The sequence below is a fragment of the Populus trichocarpa genome, chromosome 15 (genome assembly GCF_000002775.5).
Source record: "Populus trichocarpa isolate Nisqually-1 chromosome 15, P.trichocarpa_v4.1, whole genome shotgun sequence".
Taxonomy (NCBI): Eukaryota; Viridiplantae; Streptophyta; class Magnoliopsida; order Malpighiales; family Salicaceae; genus Populus; species Populus trichocarpa.
The window spans coordinates 10,183,969-10,197,236 of NC_037299.2; the positions used below are offsets into that span (position 1 = coordinate 10,183,969).

General features: G+C 31.3%; 2 protein-coding genes across 3 annotated transcripts; one reads left to right on the forward strand and one right to left on the reverse strand.

Annotated features, from left to right (window-relative positions):
* The first annotated feature begins 4,446 nt into the window (after window positions 1–4,446).
* Window positions 4,447–5,655, forward strand: LOC7457736 (transcription factor WER). 2 transcript variants are annotated; one of them, XM_024586507.2, is made up of 3 exons: window positions 4,447–4,556; window positions 4,650–5,039; window positions 5,192–5,655. In XM_024586507.2, exons 2-3 carry the CDS (start codon window positions 4,672–4,674, stop codon window positions 5,586–5,588), a joined length of 765 nt encoding a protein of 254 aa, XP_024442275.1. In that variant the 5' UTR covers window positions 4,447–4,556; window positions 4,650–4,671; the 3' UTR covers window positions 5,589–5,655. The 2 variants fall into 2 exon arrangements, with proteins under 2 accessions (XP_024442275.1, XP_024442276.1); XM_024586508.1 differs by having other exon boundaries at window positions 4,514–4,795; window positions 4,910–5,039.
* Window positions 5,656–10,776: 5,121 nt separating this feature from the next.
* LOC7457737 (carbonic anhydrase 2-like) lies at window positions 10,777–13,052 on the reverse strand. The gene is made up of 9 exons (XM_052447393.1): window positions 12,981–13,052; window positions 12,662–12,730; window positions 12,139–12,285; window positions 11,982–12,030; window positions 11,794–11,910; window positions 11,633–11,686; window positions 11,441–11,526; window positions 11,234–11,339; window positions 10,777–11,147 (listed from the first exon to the last, which is right to left on the reverse strand). Exons 2-9 carry the CDS (start codon window positions 12,718–12,720, stop codon window positions 10,974–10,976), a joined length of 792 nt encoding a protein of 263 aa, XP_052303353.1. The 5' UTR covers window positions 12,721–12,730; window positions 12,981–13,052; the 3' UTR covers window positions 10,777–10,973.
* Window positions 13,053–13,268: the final 216 nt, after the last annotated feature.

Sequence of the window (13,268 nt, forward strand, 5' to 3'; positions counted from 1 at the left end):
AAATGCATTCCTGCATGGAGATCTTAAAGAGGATGTGTATATGGATCCACCTCCTGGAATTTCAGAATATGAAGGTTCTACTCAGGTTTGCAAACTCAGGAAGGCTTTGTATGGCTTGAAACAATCTCCTAGAGCTTGGTTCGGTAGATTTACTCAAGTCATGAAAAAGCTTGGTTATACTCAGAGTAACTCGGATCATACTTTGTTTATAAAGCATAAAATGGGTAAACTCACTGCCTTGATTATATATGTTGATGATATGATAGTGACAGGTGATGATGCTGAGGAAATTCATTGCTTACAACATCATTTGGCATCCGAATTTGAAATGAAAAATCTTGGAGACCTTAAATATTTCCTCAAGATTGAGGTAGCTCGTTCCAAGCATGGTATATTTATATCACAACGTAAATATACTCTTGATTTGTTGTCTGAAACAGGGATGCTTGGATGTAAACCAGTTGATAATCCAATGGAGCAAAATCATAAACTCTTTCAATGTTCTAGTGCTGGTTGTACAGATAAAGGGAGATATCAGAGACTTGTGGGAAAATTAATCTATTTATCCCACACTCGACCTGACATTGCTTATGCCGTGAGTGTTGTAAGTCAATTTATGCATAATCCACGTCAACCTCACATGGATGCTGTGGAACGTATATTGCGGTATTTAAAATCTTCACCAGGCAAGGGACTATTATTCTCCAAACATGGACACTTAGGTGTTGACGGGTATACAGATGCTGATTGGGCTGGTTCAGCTAATGACCGACGTTCTACATTTGGTTATTTCACCTATGTAGGTGGCAATCTTGTGACTTAGAGAAGTAAAAAACAGTCTGTGGTGTCGAGATCAAGTGCTGAAGCTGAATATCGAGGTATGGCCATTGGAGTGTGTGAATTGTTGTGGTTAAAAAACTTGATGAAAGATTTGGGGTTCTCTCAAAGAACTGCAATGAATCTCTATTGTGATAATAAATCAGCTATAGAGATTGCCCATAATCCTGTTCAACATGATAGAACAAAGCATGTAGAAGTGGATAGACATTTCATCAAAGAGAAGCTTGAAGCCGGCATTATCCAATTCCCTTTTGTAAAGTCAGAATTCCAACTTGCTGATGTTCTTACGAAAGCAGTATCCAACAAAGTGTTTACAAGTTGTCTTCACAAGCTGAGCATGAATGACATCCATGCACCACCTTGAGGAGGGATGTTAGAATATGTGATTGGAAGTAATCTTCTCCTATAATAACGGAGTGATTATTAGCTATTATTAGAGATAGAATTCAATTATAGAAATAGAATATATCTTTTGTAACAGTAGCGTAAGTTTAGCAACTGACTCTTGTATATATATCTGCTGCATTGATGAATAATATATTAGAAAACATTCTATTCACCTTACTATTAACATTGTTCACTAAAACACTGTTTGAAGAAAAACAATTTGAAGCTGCTTAGGTAAAATCATCTTTCAAACGTAAATTATAATGGACCTCATTAAAAATAAATTATGTTTTTTATATAACCAAATATTTATTTTATTGTAATCGCTTCAAACACAGAATCAATCACGCATACGAACAGAAGCGACATTCATTGCTCGTATAATAATTGCCCTATTGAATCTTTTCTTGTCACGTTTTAGCAAAATAAAATCCGAAAATTTCCCTCAATGAAGGACCAGCTCTCGTCGTATTTGTTCAGACAAGACGCTCTCGCAGGGTGGAAGTCCACCAAATCAGAATGGCCTCCGTATTATTACCTTTCTCAATGTTTGCAGCTTCTCCTCCTGCCTTGCATTGAGATGTGTGCATGGTAACGATTTACATCACGTTCTCAAACGAATTTTAAATCTTTTTATTCTTTTTTTATCTTAATAACTATTTTTTTTAATTTTATCTTTAAAGTTAAGTTTTTTAAAATTAAAAACTGGAAAATTGTTTGTGTTAGCTTACCATGGGTTCTTGATGAATGCAATGTTTTTTTTATGTTTAATTTGACGAAAATAAATTTAGTTTTGTTGCTTGAAAATATTGAAAATGCAGGACTAGATTTGACATTATATATAAACCAAGGTTTTTTTAACTAAATTTCACAAAGTGTTTCATTTTAGTATTTTTTTTCCCTTTATCTGGTAGGAAAATATAAAATGAGGTTGAAAAAGAATTTTTTTCTATATTAATTTTATGTTTTTGAACCAATTTAGATTTTTTTTGAGTTGAGATATTATAATCTCTAATTTTCTAACTACTCATATGGTGATAAAAAAGTAGCCTTCAAAATTACATGTCATTTATTGAGGCAGACAATACATTGTGTGATTGTTTTTTTCAAAAAAAAAAAACAAACAACACACCAGAAAAAAGGAGGAAGGTCAGGTGTGTGTACCTGATCTTGCAAGCCTTAGAGCATGTTCTTTCATCTCATGGGCCGGGCACACTAGCCCACCCAAACCAAGTGTTTGACCTTTAAATTTTTTTTCCTCTTAGATTCAGATTTAAATTTAATATTTTTTTTATCTTTGATTGGATTTTTCCCATAAATGTCTACCTTTAGTGTTGTAAAATTCAATGAGAGGCGGATTCTAAAAAACAAATTATATTGAACCCAAGTATGCTCATGACTTGAATCACAAGTTTTGTGAATTAATTAGCTTCACCTGTTTCAATTCAAAATATTGTTGTCTCAATATTTTTTTTAAATTAAGGTGAAAAAAATGGTGTCTTTAAATATATATTTTTAGTTAAAGCTAGGTCTTGAAATTTTTTAATTGAAATTCATTTATTAAAAAAATAAAAAAATATTTTGTATATTATTTAAGGAAGTATAATTCAATTCTTTTTATGATTATAATATATTTTTCTAATACTAACAATTTTTTTTTTGTGAAATTCTTCATGGTTTTTTTCTTAAATTTTATTGTAACGTTTTTCTTTGCATATCAATTTTGTTATTATAATTACATAAGAACCTTGATTAATAAAATCAAAGTTATTAAATTTAACTAGATCCATGAGTTGTTTTAGGGGATTAGAAGATTAATCTGGATTAATAAAAAATAATATAATTTTAAATATATATTTTTTTAAAAATTAAACAATGTGACTTGGAATTTCTTTTCCTATCAAACTGGGTGAATCAATGAAAATGCATTTGAACTTTACAAGATGAAGAAGTCACATCAACTTGACACTAACTCCTTTTGATTAGACACAATTATTAATTAGTTTTATTAAACACACGTTCAGTTTTTCAATTCATATTTGAAATTTTGTTTAGTTTAAAAGAAGTAGCAACGCCAGCATATTCTTTTAAAAAAATACCTTCTAATCCAGTTTAGGATGAAGCTTGAACACCGAGTTAAATCTAAAAAAAAAATCTTAAATAGAATTTATTAAATCTAAAAAGAAACCTTAAATAGGAGCCTAGATTACTCCGTTAATTGACGTGGTTAGAACGTCGAACTTGAACTAGTCCAGTAATTCGACAACAAAACCATCTCATTTGGCGGTGTATAAAATGGATTATAATTCATGGATGACCCAGCATGAGCACACTACTGGCTACTGCTACTGCTACTGCTGCTAAAAAAACAAGAACAGTGGGAAAGAGACACCGCATGACTTTTATCAGGAAAGCATCCAATGAGCAGAAACAGGTCGTCTTTCTGTAAAGTAGACACCACACCATGTTTACCCAAGGATGGCTGTGTGTTCTTTCCCATGGAAGCACATGAAACTCATGGTGCTTTCATCAATGAGCAATATATAGTTGTTGTATACCGTGTTGCAACAATGAGGTTCAAAAAATGATTTGCTTACGCAGGGCCTTTTGTCTTAGAAGTCGTTTATATATTTACTTATTTTTTATATATATTTTCCATGAATTTATTTTGTTTTTTTCCGCCCTAAATTAAGTTAGAAAGAAAGATTGATTTACAATATTTTTATTAAACGTATAGTTTTTTTTTTTAAATGTTATTACTGCTTTCTATATATATACATGCACGCTATATTATACAAGACTAGCGTGTTTGTGGTTGTTTTTCAAAGTGTTTTTTACTCAGAAATATATCACAATAATATTTTTTTTATTTTTTAAAAATTATTTTTGATATTAGCGCATTAAAATAATCTAAAAATACCAAAAAAAATATTAATTTGAAGCAAAGCATTTTTTGTTTCAAATTTTTAAATTTTACTAAGATGTTTTAAAAAATTACTAATAAGAAAAAAAAGAGCCAATCTAAGGTGGCCTGGCAATTGAAAAGTCACGAACATTTATAATTTGCTGTCGTTTATGTAACCAACAAAAGCCTATTTTCTTCATGTGGGTCAACTGGATTAATTACCATTGATAGTATTGTCGTTGTGAACTTTGTCACTGCTCATGCCTAATAATTTCAACTGTTTAAAAAACTTGCTTAAAAAGCAATAATTATGGGGAAGAAATCGTAGCCACCACAACAATCACACACTCTATCTATGACTAGTATATAAGCAGAGCAGGCCTCCCTTTTTATGCATAGCCTCCATATATTATAAAATATTGAGGTACAATTACTACTCCAGATTTCAAAACTTCTTTCTACCTACCTCTCTTCGACAAGGGTTTGTTAATAATTATAAATATCTCCATATTTACAGTAAACATTTTGCTGCAACAACAATGGAAGGAGCTGGGAGCAGTGAATATAGAAAAGCGTTTTGGACAGCGGAGGAAGATAGAATCTTGATGGATTACGTAAAGGCGCATGGCAAAGGGAAGTGGAATCGTGCAGCAAAAGTCACAGGCCAGAACTTCTTTTTTCTTTTTCTTTTTTTCCATGTTGAAGGAATTGATGCTAGTTTTAGTGCTCGTGGCATGTTTTTTTTATCAGCTAAAAGATTTGAATGTTGTGGTTTAGGCCTCAAGAGGTGTGGCAAAAGCTGCAGGTTAAGATGGATAAATTATCTAAGCCCTAGTGTTAAGCACGGGGGTTTCTCAGAGGAAGAAGATGACCTTATCATCCGGCTCCATAAGCTTCTTGGCAATAGGTTTCTCTTCATCTCTTATCAACGTTACATAATTTTGAGTTAGCATTCTTCTGATTCATTTTTCCCTAGCTAAATGCGCTGGGCTTTGTTGTTTATTATTAAATACCAAATTAATATATGTTCTTATACTTTCCCTTTATTTATTTATTTAGGTGGTCCTTAATTGCTGGTCGGGTCCCGGGAAGAACAGATAATCAAGTGAAGAATCATTGGAACACTCGTATAAGCAAAAAACTTGGAATCAAGAAGGGAAAGTGTAAAATTAGTGATTCTTCGTCAAAATTCTCCAAGAAATTAGAGGCTAATTTCCATATTAAATTAAGTTCAAATGATGAACCAATTTCTTGTAATAATAACACTACTGAAATTGAACTCCAAAATGTGATAGAAAGCAGTCATGAGAAGGCAAAAGAAATCACAAGCACCCATGAGCCAACAATAAGGAGTGATTGCTTTGAGAATTTTTGGCTTTCTATTGATGAACCATATCTATGTACTCCTAGCTTAATGGAACTTTCAGACGAGTCTCTTGGTTTTTTTATGGCATGAAATGTAAAGCTCCATTTTGTAATATTTCGACAAATCTCTTTTTAATAAGATAATTTTTTTCCTATTCTATTTTTTTTTCCCCTGTGAGTTCACAGGTGCACGCACGTGTTCACATATATGATGTCCTGAAATGAGGCTCAAGATTTTCAGCAACTCAATGCCAATATTTGCATAGTCTCAACAAACATATTTACAAATATGTAAAAGTGCATGTGGGGATAAGTCGCCATTTTTTTGTGGCTGTACCCTACAAGAATTGAGAAATGCGTGGCGTTTTTTTAGAAGAAAGAAGAAAAAAAGGCAAATCTTGTTGAAAGATACACTTAGATTAATTAATCCATACTTTTGAAACTTTCAAAATTGATTATTATTAATTAGATTAATGGAGCAAGTGGCTGTTTGTTTGTATTCCAATTTATGTTTCTAAAAAAATTTAGATTTTTTAGAATAAAATTATTTTTTATATTTTTAAATCGATTTGATCTAATGTTAAAAATAATTTTTAAAAATAAAAAATATATTTTTAAAAAATTTCAAAGTTAAAATTATTTTAAAATACAATCATTACCATCCTTATAAACATTCTTGAAGCTACCAAAGAGGTCTTATAAGATTTTCTCACCATATGAAATTAAACTAATTGAAATTGAGGTAGAAGGTTTTGCATTTGAAATTTGAAATTGAGGTATGATTATTACTATTTGATTTGATTGTAATGTATTAAAATAATATTTGTTTATTTTTTTAAAAATTATTTTTAATGTTATTACATCAAAATAATCTGAAAATACTAAAAAATATTAATTTAAAGCAAAAAAATAAAATAAATTCAAATTTTTTAAAACCTTTTTCAAAAAGCAAAAATAAACAACCCAATAACCCAAATTGGTTTAATAGGTTCATGTGTAAGACCGGGGAAAGTAGTTAACCATGCATGAGAGGACACACTAAACCAGGATTCCTACTATGAAATTAAGAATGCTCAACTTTGCTAGCCAGACTCTTGTCTTCGGTTTAACGCGTACAGCATGCCCGTATTCTTTATTCTTACTTTTTCCATGTTTCAACTCAGTAAATCTCATAAAGAGATGCTATATTAAGTGAAAAGCCATCTAGTTAGATGATTGAGTAACACTAACAGGGCCTAATCCGACAAGATACATAGTCATATAAAAGAAATGTCCCATATTTTGTCAAGTTTGCAGCTTTCTTGGTACCTTAATTAATACCTTCATCTTAATTTACTTGTAATGAAACCTTAGACTATTAAATCGGCTTTGAAATATTGGTTTGATGATTTCGATTGGTTTGGAATTAAACTACTGGGTCACTAATGTAACTGAAACTGCCAATTAAGGATTCAATTGCTTATGAAAGTGCACCAGGTTTGGACTGCAGGAAGTAGCTGGCAAATTCCAGAAAATGCATCGACAAAAAGACTATGAATTTCTTGTCAGAATATTGAGTCATGTACCAACGACAGTCAAGTGCAGTATCTACTAGTAGTTGATAAGAAGATGGGCACCATTTGAAGGGACTAACTGTGAGTGTTTCTGCATCACATTTTCATTCCTTTTCTTCTACCTTCTTGGTGTTACTATGGGATCCTTGAACTGTTGAATTTTCCATATATATAGTTGTACGTACGGCCATTCTTTAGTACTCTCGATCTGTCGAATATATAAATCACTCACATTGAAAAGGGGCATAATTAGTGGGGGAAATGATTGTAATATTTATGGAAATCCTAGGGCTCTGCTGTTAAGCTCCCAGAATGCACCAAGACAATGAGAAGCCTTGAAGGAGTCACCATGGCCATGTTGAAAAGGATTACATAACACATACGAGTGCTGCCAAAAAGAAAAACTATTTTACTATCATATAATTCCCAGACAAACTAGATAATTCTTAGGAAATTAGTCCTGCATGCACCCCCGTAGTGGGTTGCTTTCCCTGACTTCTTTTCACAACTCTATATATTCTCTTGTATTTACCTTGCATGCATTTTCAACAACATACTAATTAGCCATCATGGAAACAGGAGAAAAAAAAAAAGGTTAAGGCTGGGGGATTGAGTTTCAAAGGTTGGCCTGATATCTGTAGGTTTTGGCTTACTTTCCAGCCAAGATTCTTTCTACCCAATTGAATTGCATTCACACCATCCATTAAAATGTACTTTGTAGGGTACATATTTATTGTTCATTTTACTTTATCTTCCAACTTTACTCTTTTTTATTGATGGAGTTCTTATGTCAGAACCACTAGAAAATTAATCAAAGAGCCTAGTCCAAAAAGGTTTGAACTCTTTGTCAATGGTGGAGGAAACATGTCAATCTCTACTAATAATAACTGACTTGTAATATACTGCGAGTCAAAACTTTTCTTTTCTTTTTCAATGTAAACAGAATATTCAGGTTAGTATTCTACAATAAAAAAATTAATTATTAATTTAAAATTTAATGTATATATTTAATAAAATAAATTAAAAATTAATAAATGCTAAAAGAATCTTAACACTAACTAAAAATTAAGTTGTAAAGTTCAGAAATTGACACAAATGAGAATACTTGTAGTGTTTTTAACTACACAAATATTTTTTTTATAAGAAGTCTTCATTTCCTTATCAATTTAAATTCCGTTGATATAAAATAATTTGCTAGTAAAAGCTTCCCTTTTTCTTATTAATATCTTTGATTTTAAAAAATCTAACAGTTTTTTCTCTATCATTAATTTGATTAAAAAAAAACTAAAAGAATTTATAAGATATAACCATGAAAATCAAGAAAATTAAAATAGAAATAAAAAACATACCTCCCTAATTGTTCTGACTCTTTACTGTGCTCATTTTCTTTCTAAAACTTTTCACCAGGATATTTTTTCATGGACGACATTTTATCATTATTTCAAAGCAATTTTCAATTCTAAAAAAACTATGCCCTAGTAATTTTAATGTGAGTGTTTTAAAGAATGTAATAATAACACAATGCTTGTATATTGTTATATGAAACTCTTTAGAAGTGTCATTAAACTCAACTTAGTTGATCATTCTTGAAACATTTCAATGTGAATCCTTGTCTAGTCTAGGTTTTCAAACTAAATCATATGGATATTAACGTGATGTGACATGTTTAACTTGATTGACCTAAAAACAACCTGAAAGATTGGTAAACAGTGGCTTGAATTACAAGAAATTCAAGACAACATTATTTTTTTAATACTGAGAAGGTGACATATTGGATTGGTCCAAGTCAACCCGTTGAACTTGCAATTCGGGTCATGAACCCGCCTAGGTTTAATAAGTTTTTTTTAAAACTATTTTTATTTAATTATATGATAAAAATTCAATAATCTCAACATAGCAATTCAAAAAATAAAAAATGATGGACTTTGCAAAAAGAATAATGGTTCAAGACCAAAGTAAAATTTAAATAGAATTTAATAAAATAAAACAAAATCCTTCATTGATCTAGGGATTTAAAAGAAATCAAATATATTATATTTTAAATTATTTAATTTTTAAAAGTTTAAATATGAATTGTCAAGATTTGTTTTTTAAAAGAAACTAGACGTTTGATCATAGGCGACCTACAAATAAGCTCAAGCCCACATGCTTGAGTCTTTTTTATTTCTTCTTCAAATTAGACAGACAATGTGTCATACACCTGATTTTTTTAAAAAGAATTAAATGACGTGTTGTTGTCCTGCCTAAATTTCAGCCACCATAGAGGTAGGCGGAAAATCAAGGTTGTGTTTTTCGATTTAAAAACCTATTTTTCAACTCATTTTCATCTAAAAACACTATTATAACCTCCTCTAAAAATTAATTTATCAATCAAAAAAATCTAAAAAACCAGGGTCTTTAATTCGTTTTATGATCGCATCAAAGATTTTGGGTCAACCGAGTTAGGTCAACCTGATTAGGTCAAAATCAAGTCAAAGGGTTAAGACCTATTTGGTTTCCAATCTTTTTACTAAAGGGTTTTTTGGTTTAAGGGTGTGTTTTGCAAACACCCCTTAAGCTTGTTTTGACAGTTTTATTACAAAAAAAAAAAAGGTTTTTGCCAAACAAAGTAAAAAAAATAAAAATATATATTTTTTCTTGCATATGGCCAGAACTACTTAAAATTACTTTAGTATTTTTTAAAAAATCTAAAATACTTCGGCATGTTTTAGAAAGGGTGTTGCATGGATTTATAACAAGTTTGTAAAGTTCCCAAGGATTTTAGCCTATATTTAAAAATTATTAAAAATTTATTTTTGGCAAGAGAATATATTATTCACTTTTAATATAAAGATAAAAAACTTACAAAACGATTAATATCCAAAATATTATTAGGGATAATGATTTATTATTACTCACCTTTAATATAAGGATTAAAAAAACTTGTATGAGGTTAATATCTAAAATATTATTGGAAGTAATTCAACTTATTCACTCATAATATAATGATAAAAAATTGCAAGGAATTTTATCTGAAATATTATTTGAAATGACCTGATAGCAAAAAATTTCAAGTTTATCCTGAAAAAAAGCTTAATGATAATTGAGGACATTTCACTATTCCAGACCAAGTTCTTGACCTAGAAAACCAAAGTTTGTTCATCGTAGTAAACCTACCATAATAGACTGATAGAAATGAAAACATCATCAGACCATAGCAAACAAGGATGGTACGATACCATGTATTCATTACATTCTAATCCTCAATTTCTAAAATTTATTTACAATCAAGTTACACTTGATTAATCATCAAATTTCAATTTCTAACCAATGATTTTTATGTGTGTGACACATTAGATTCCCTAATAATTTGGCTCAAATATGAATCACAATTCTAAATAAAGTAGGAATAAATAAATTAAACAAAATAATTTATTATCAATTCTATAATTGATTAATTTATATTTGAAAATCAAGTATAATATCCAACAACCTGTTATGATTCCCTAAATAATTAGAAAGTCATAAATAATTTAATTTAATTTTTTTTATGATTAGATTATCATTGTGATTATTATCTTACATCAATAATGTTTTGATTTAGACATTATAACTTAAAATGTGTCTACTTTATCACATCAAGTAGGGCCTCACACCAATATGGTCACCGAAGTCCTTCAATTCCCCTTAGTAACAACATCAAGAGTAATTTTGAGTGCAATGAAAATAACCAGACAAAACCAACTATTCATTCAAGGAGCTGCCCAGCTTTTATTCATTCTGAAATTATTATTCATGATGACAAATCTGCAACTCACGCTCCCATAATTGGAAACACAGTAACAAGCACCACATGCTTAAAGGAAATCAAAGGGTGATGGAAACAACATAGATATTATGTGGCTGAGGATCTTGAATCTTGATGGCGTAACGATGGGCTTGACCTATTTGCAACACGTGGAGATGGGCGGCGTAACGGTGGACTTGACCTCCCAGAGCTCGAAACACCCATTAACAAAATCATAATAACCACCCCTCAGTGCTAGAGCTCCCTCTGCCATCCTTTCTTGAACATATGGGTATGTCTGTAAGTTTATCAGTGATAAATTCACAGCCTCCTGCATAACAGTGTTGCCTAAACAAATTAATATCACCAGCTTCATTTCAGCTATTGATTGATCACCAAGTTTTGAATAATAATTACCTTTTCACATTTATGGATCTGTTCAGGAAGTGGAAGATGCCCAAACTCAGCTTTGACCTTGGCCTTGGCAGGTAAACCGATTTTGACCCAATCATCTACGAAGTCACTGCACATAAATTCATGAAATAATTCATTTGAATTTCCATCATTAATCAGCACGTCACCACATAACTCATTTTCTTTAAGAAAAAAACAAGAAAACCTTACTTAGCAGTCGAACCATCCTCTGGGAGAGTCATAAGCCTCGCTATCCCACCACAGCGACTATGTCCAATGACCAAGATATTTGCTACCTGTCAAACTCTCTTGCAGTTAGCAATGAGGAATTCCTCTAATAAAATTGATGTATAAAGAAAAAAAAAGGAAGTGTTCAGGAGTTTAAGATGAACGTAAATTTACCCCCAAAGTCGCCACAGCATATTCAATAGTTGCTCCAACTCCAGAGTATCTCAACTGTGTGCCAGACCACCATATCAGTTACATAATACATGCATGAATCATTGAGAATAAACGTAGATTAAAAACTCATAAATAAGATTTCAGAATTCAGTTCTTGAGACCTGGTTAAATGCAGGAACCAGGTTAGCAATGTTGCGGACCATGAAGGCTTCACCAGGTTGGAAGTCCAGGACATGAGAAGGGCTAACCCGGGAATCAGAGCATGCGAAAACCAGAAACTGCATCATGGGATTATCTTAATAATCGTTTGATTTAATTATTGATTATACACCAATAAATTAAACATTACCTTGGGGGACTGGCCTTCTGCAAGTTCACGGTACAACTCTGGATACTTGCTGCAAGAGTAAATATCCAAGGAATTAATAGTCATAAAACCATATATATATATATTGGTAGCTAGATGAATAGCTATTGATCATTTTGGTTTAGTTGCATTATCGTACTCAAATTTAGTGGTCTTGAAGCGATGAAACCCATCCAGAATTCTTCCAACTGGATCACAGTGATCAGGGGGCCTTTTCCCTTGCAACTCACCTATCAGCTTCTCAATTTTTGCCTCAACCTCATTGTTCAACTGGTCATCCTTTTCACTGCAAGCAAGATAATAATTATATATAACCCTCGCAGAAGTTTAGCCCTTGACAATCATCAGTTTTTGAACAAAATTGGAGATTTAATTAGATATTTGTGTCAAACAAAACCAAGTAGCTAGGGTTACGGTTCATTTTTCAAGCGAGACAAACACATGACACTTTGGCAGTCATGTGTTTATTAACTTAGCTCCCTGAACGTTTGGTTAAATTATAATTAATCCCTTCGCAAGTTTATTTGATCAACCAGTCCTTGAACAAATGATCACTTTCAATTACTTTTTACCTTTCTGACTTATAATCCAATTTTGCTCGAGGATTATACACACTTTTACTCTTAATTCAATCACCATAGAATGATTAAAAAGAACATTACTTATCAATTAGAAGCTTCTTCAATCCTTCAATAGACCCTTCATGTGACAGATTACTCATGCCTGTATATCTACATGAAATCAAAATTAAAGAAACATTTTTATATTAAAGAAGCTCTACTCAATCATAAAATAATGATAATATAAAAAGAATAATAACATATAGAAAATTTTACAATTCATTCTCAATGCAATGCACACGATATTTGAATAGGTAAATCTAACAGAATATTGTGAACGATTTCTTGATACCAAACATAAAAAGTTGAAGCATAAGTTACACAAAATGAGAGGGCGAAAGAAGAAGAAGAAGACGAAGACCTTTTGCTAGCTAGGAAATGAGAAGTTGTGGATTGAATATATATTGATATTCACTAGACAACTTGGGCACAACTTGTGCAGCAAATTCAAGTTCTTATTTGTAGTCAATGTGCGGCATACGTTTCACCGACTTCCAAAATGTTAATTTCCTCGGACGAGAGAATACTTGACAAAACAACCATTTGTTTAGAAGTAAAATTTACAAACGTTTTACATACATTGATATTGACTTCAGTTTATATTTTAAAAAAGATAATTGAAAATGCTTGCGTTCACTAGGAATTAATT

Bases quoted from the DNA above. Each gene is read 5' to 3' on its own strand.
- LOC7457736 (XM_024586507.2), top strand. From the start codon at position 4,672: ATGGAAGGAGCTGGGAGCAGTGAATATAGAAAAGCGTTTTGGACAGCG. The intron at 5,040-5,191 runs GTTTCTCTTCAT...TTATTTATTTAG, and splicing joins CATAAGCTTCTTGGCAATAG to GTGGTCCTTAATTGCTGGTC.
- LOC7457737 (XM_052447393.1), bottom strand. From the start codon at position 12,720: ATGAGTAATCTGTCACATGAAGGGTCTATTGAAGGATTGAAGAAGCTT. The intron at 12,286-12,661 runs GTAATGTTCTTT...TCTTGCTTGCAG, and splicing joins AAGAAGCTTCTAATTGATAA to TGAAAAGGATGACCAGTTGA. The intron at 11,340-11,440 runs GTAAGGTTTTCT...ATTTATGTGCAG, and splicing joins GAGGATGGTTCGACTGCTAA to TGACTTCGTAGATGATTGGG.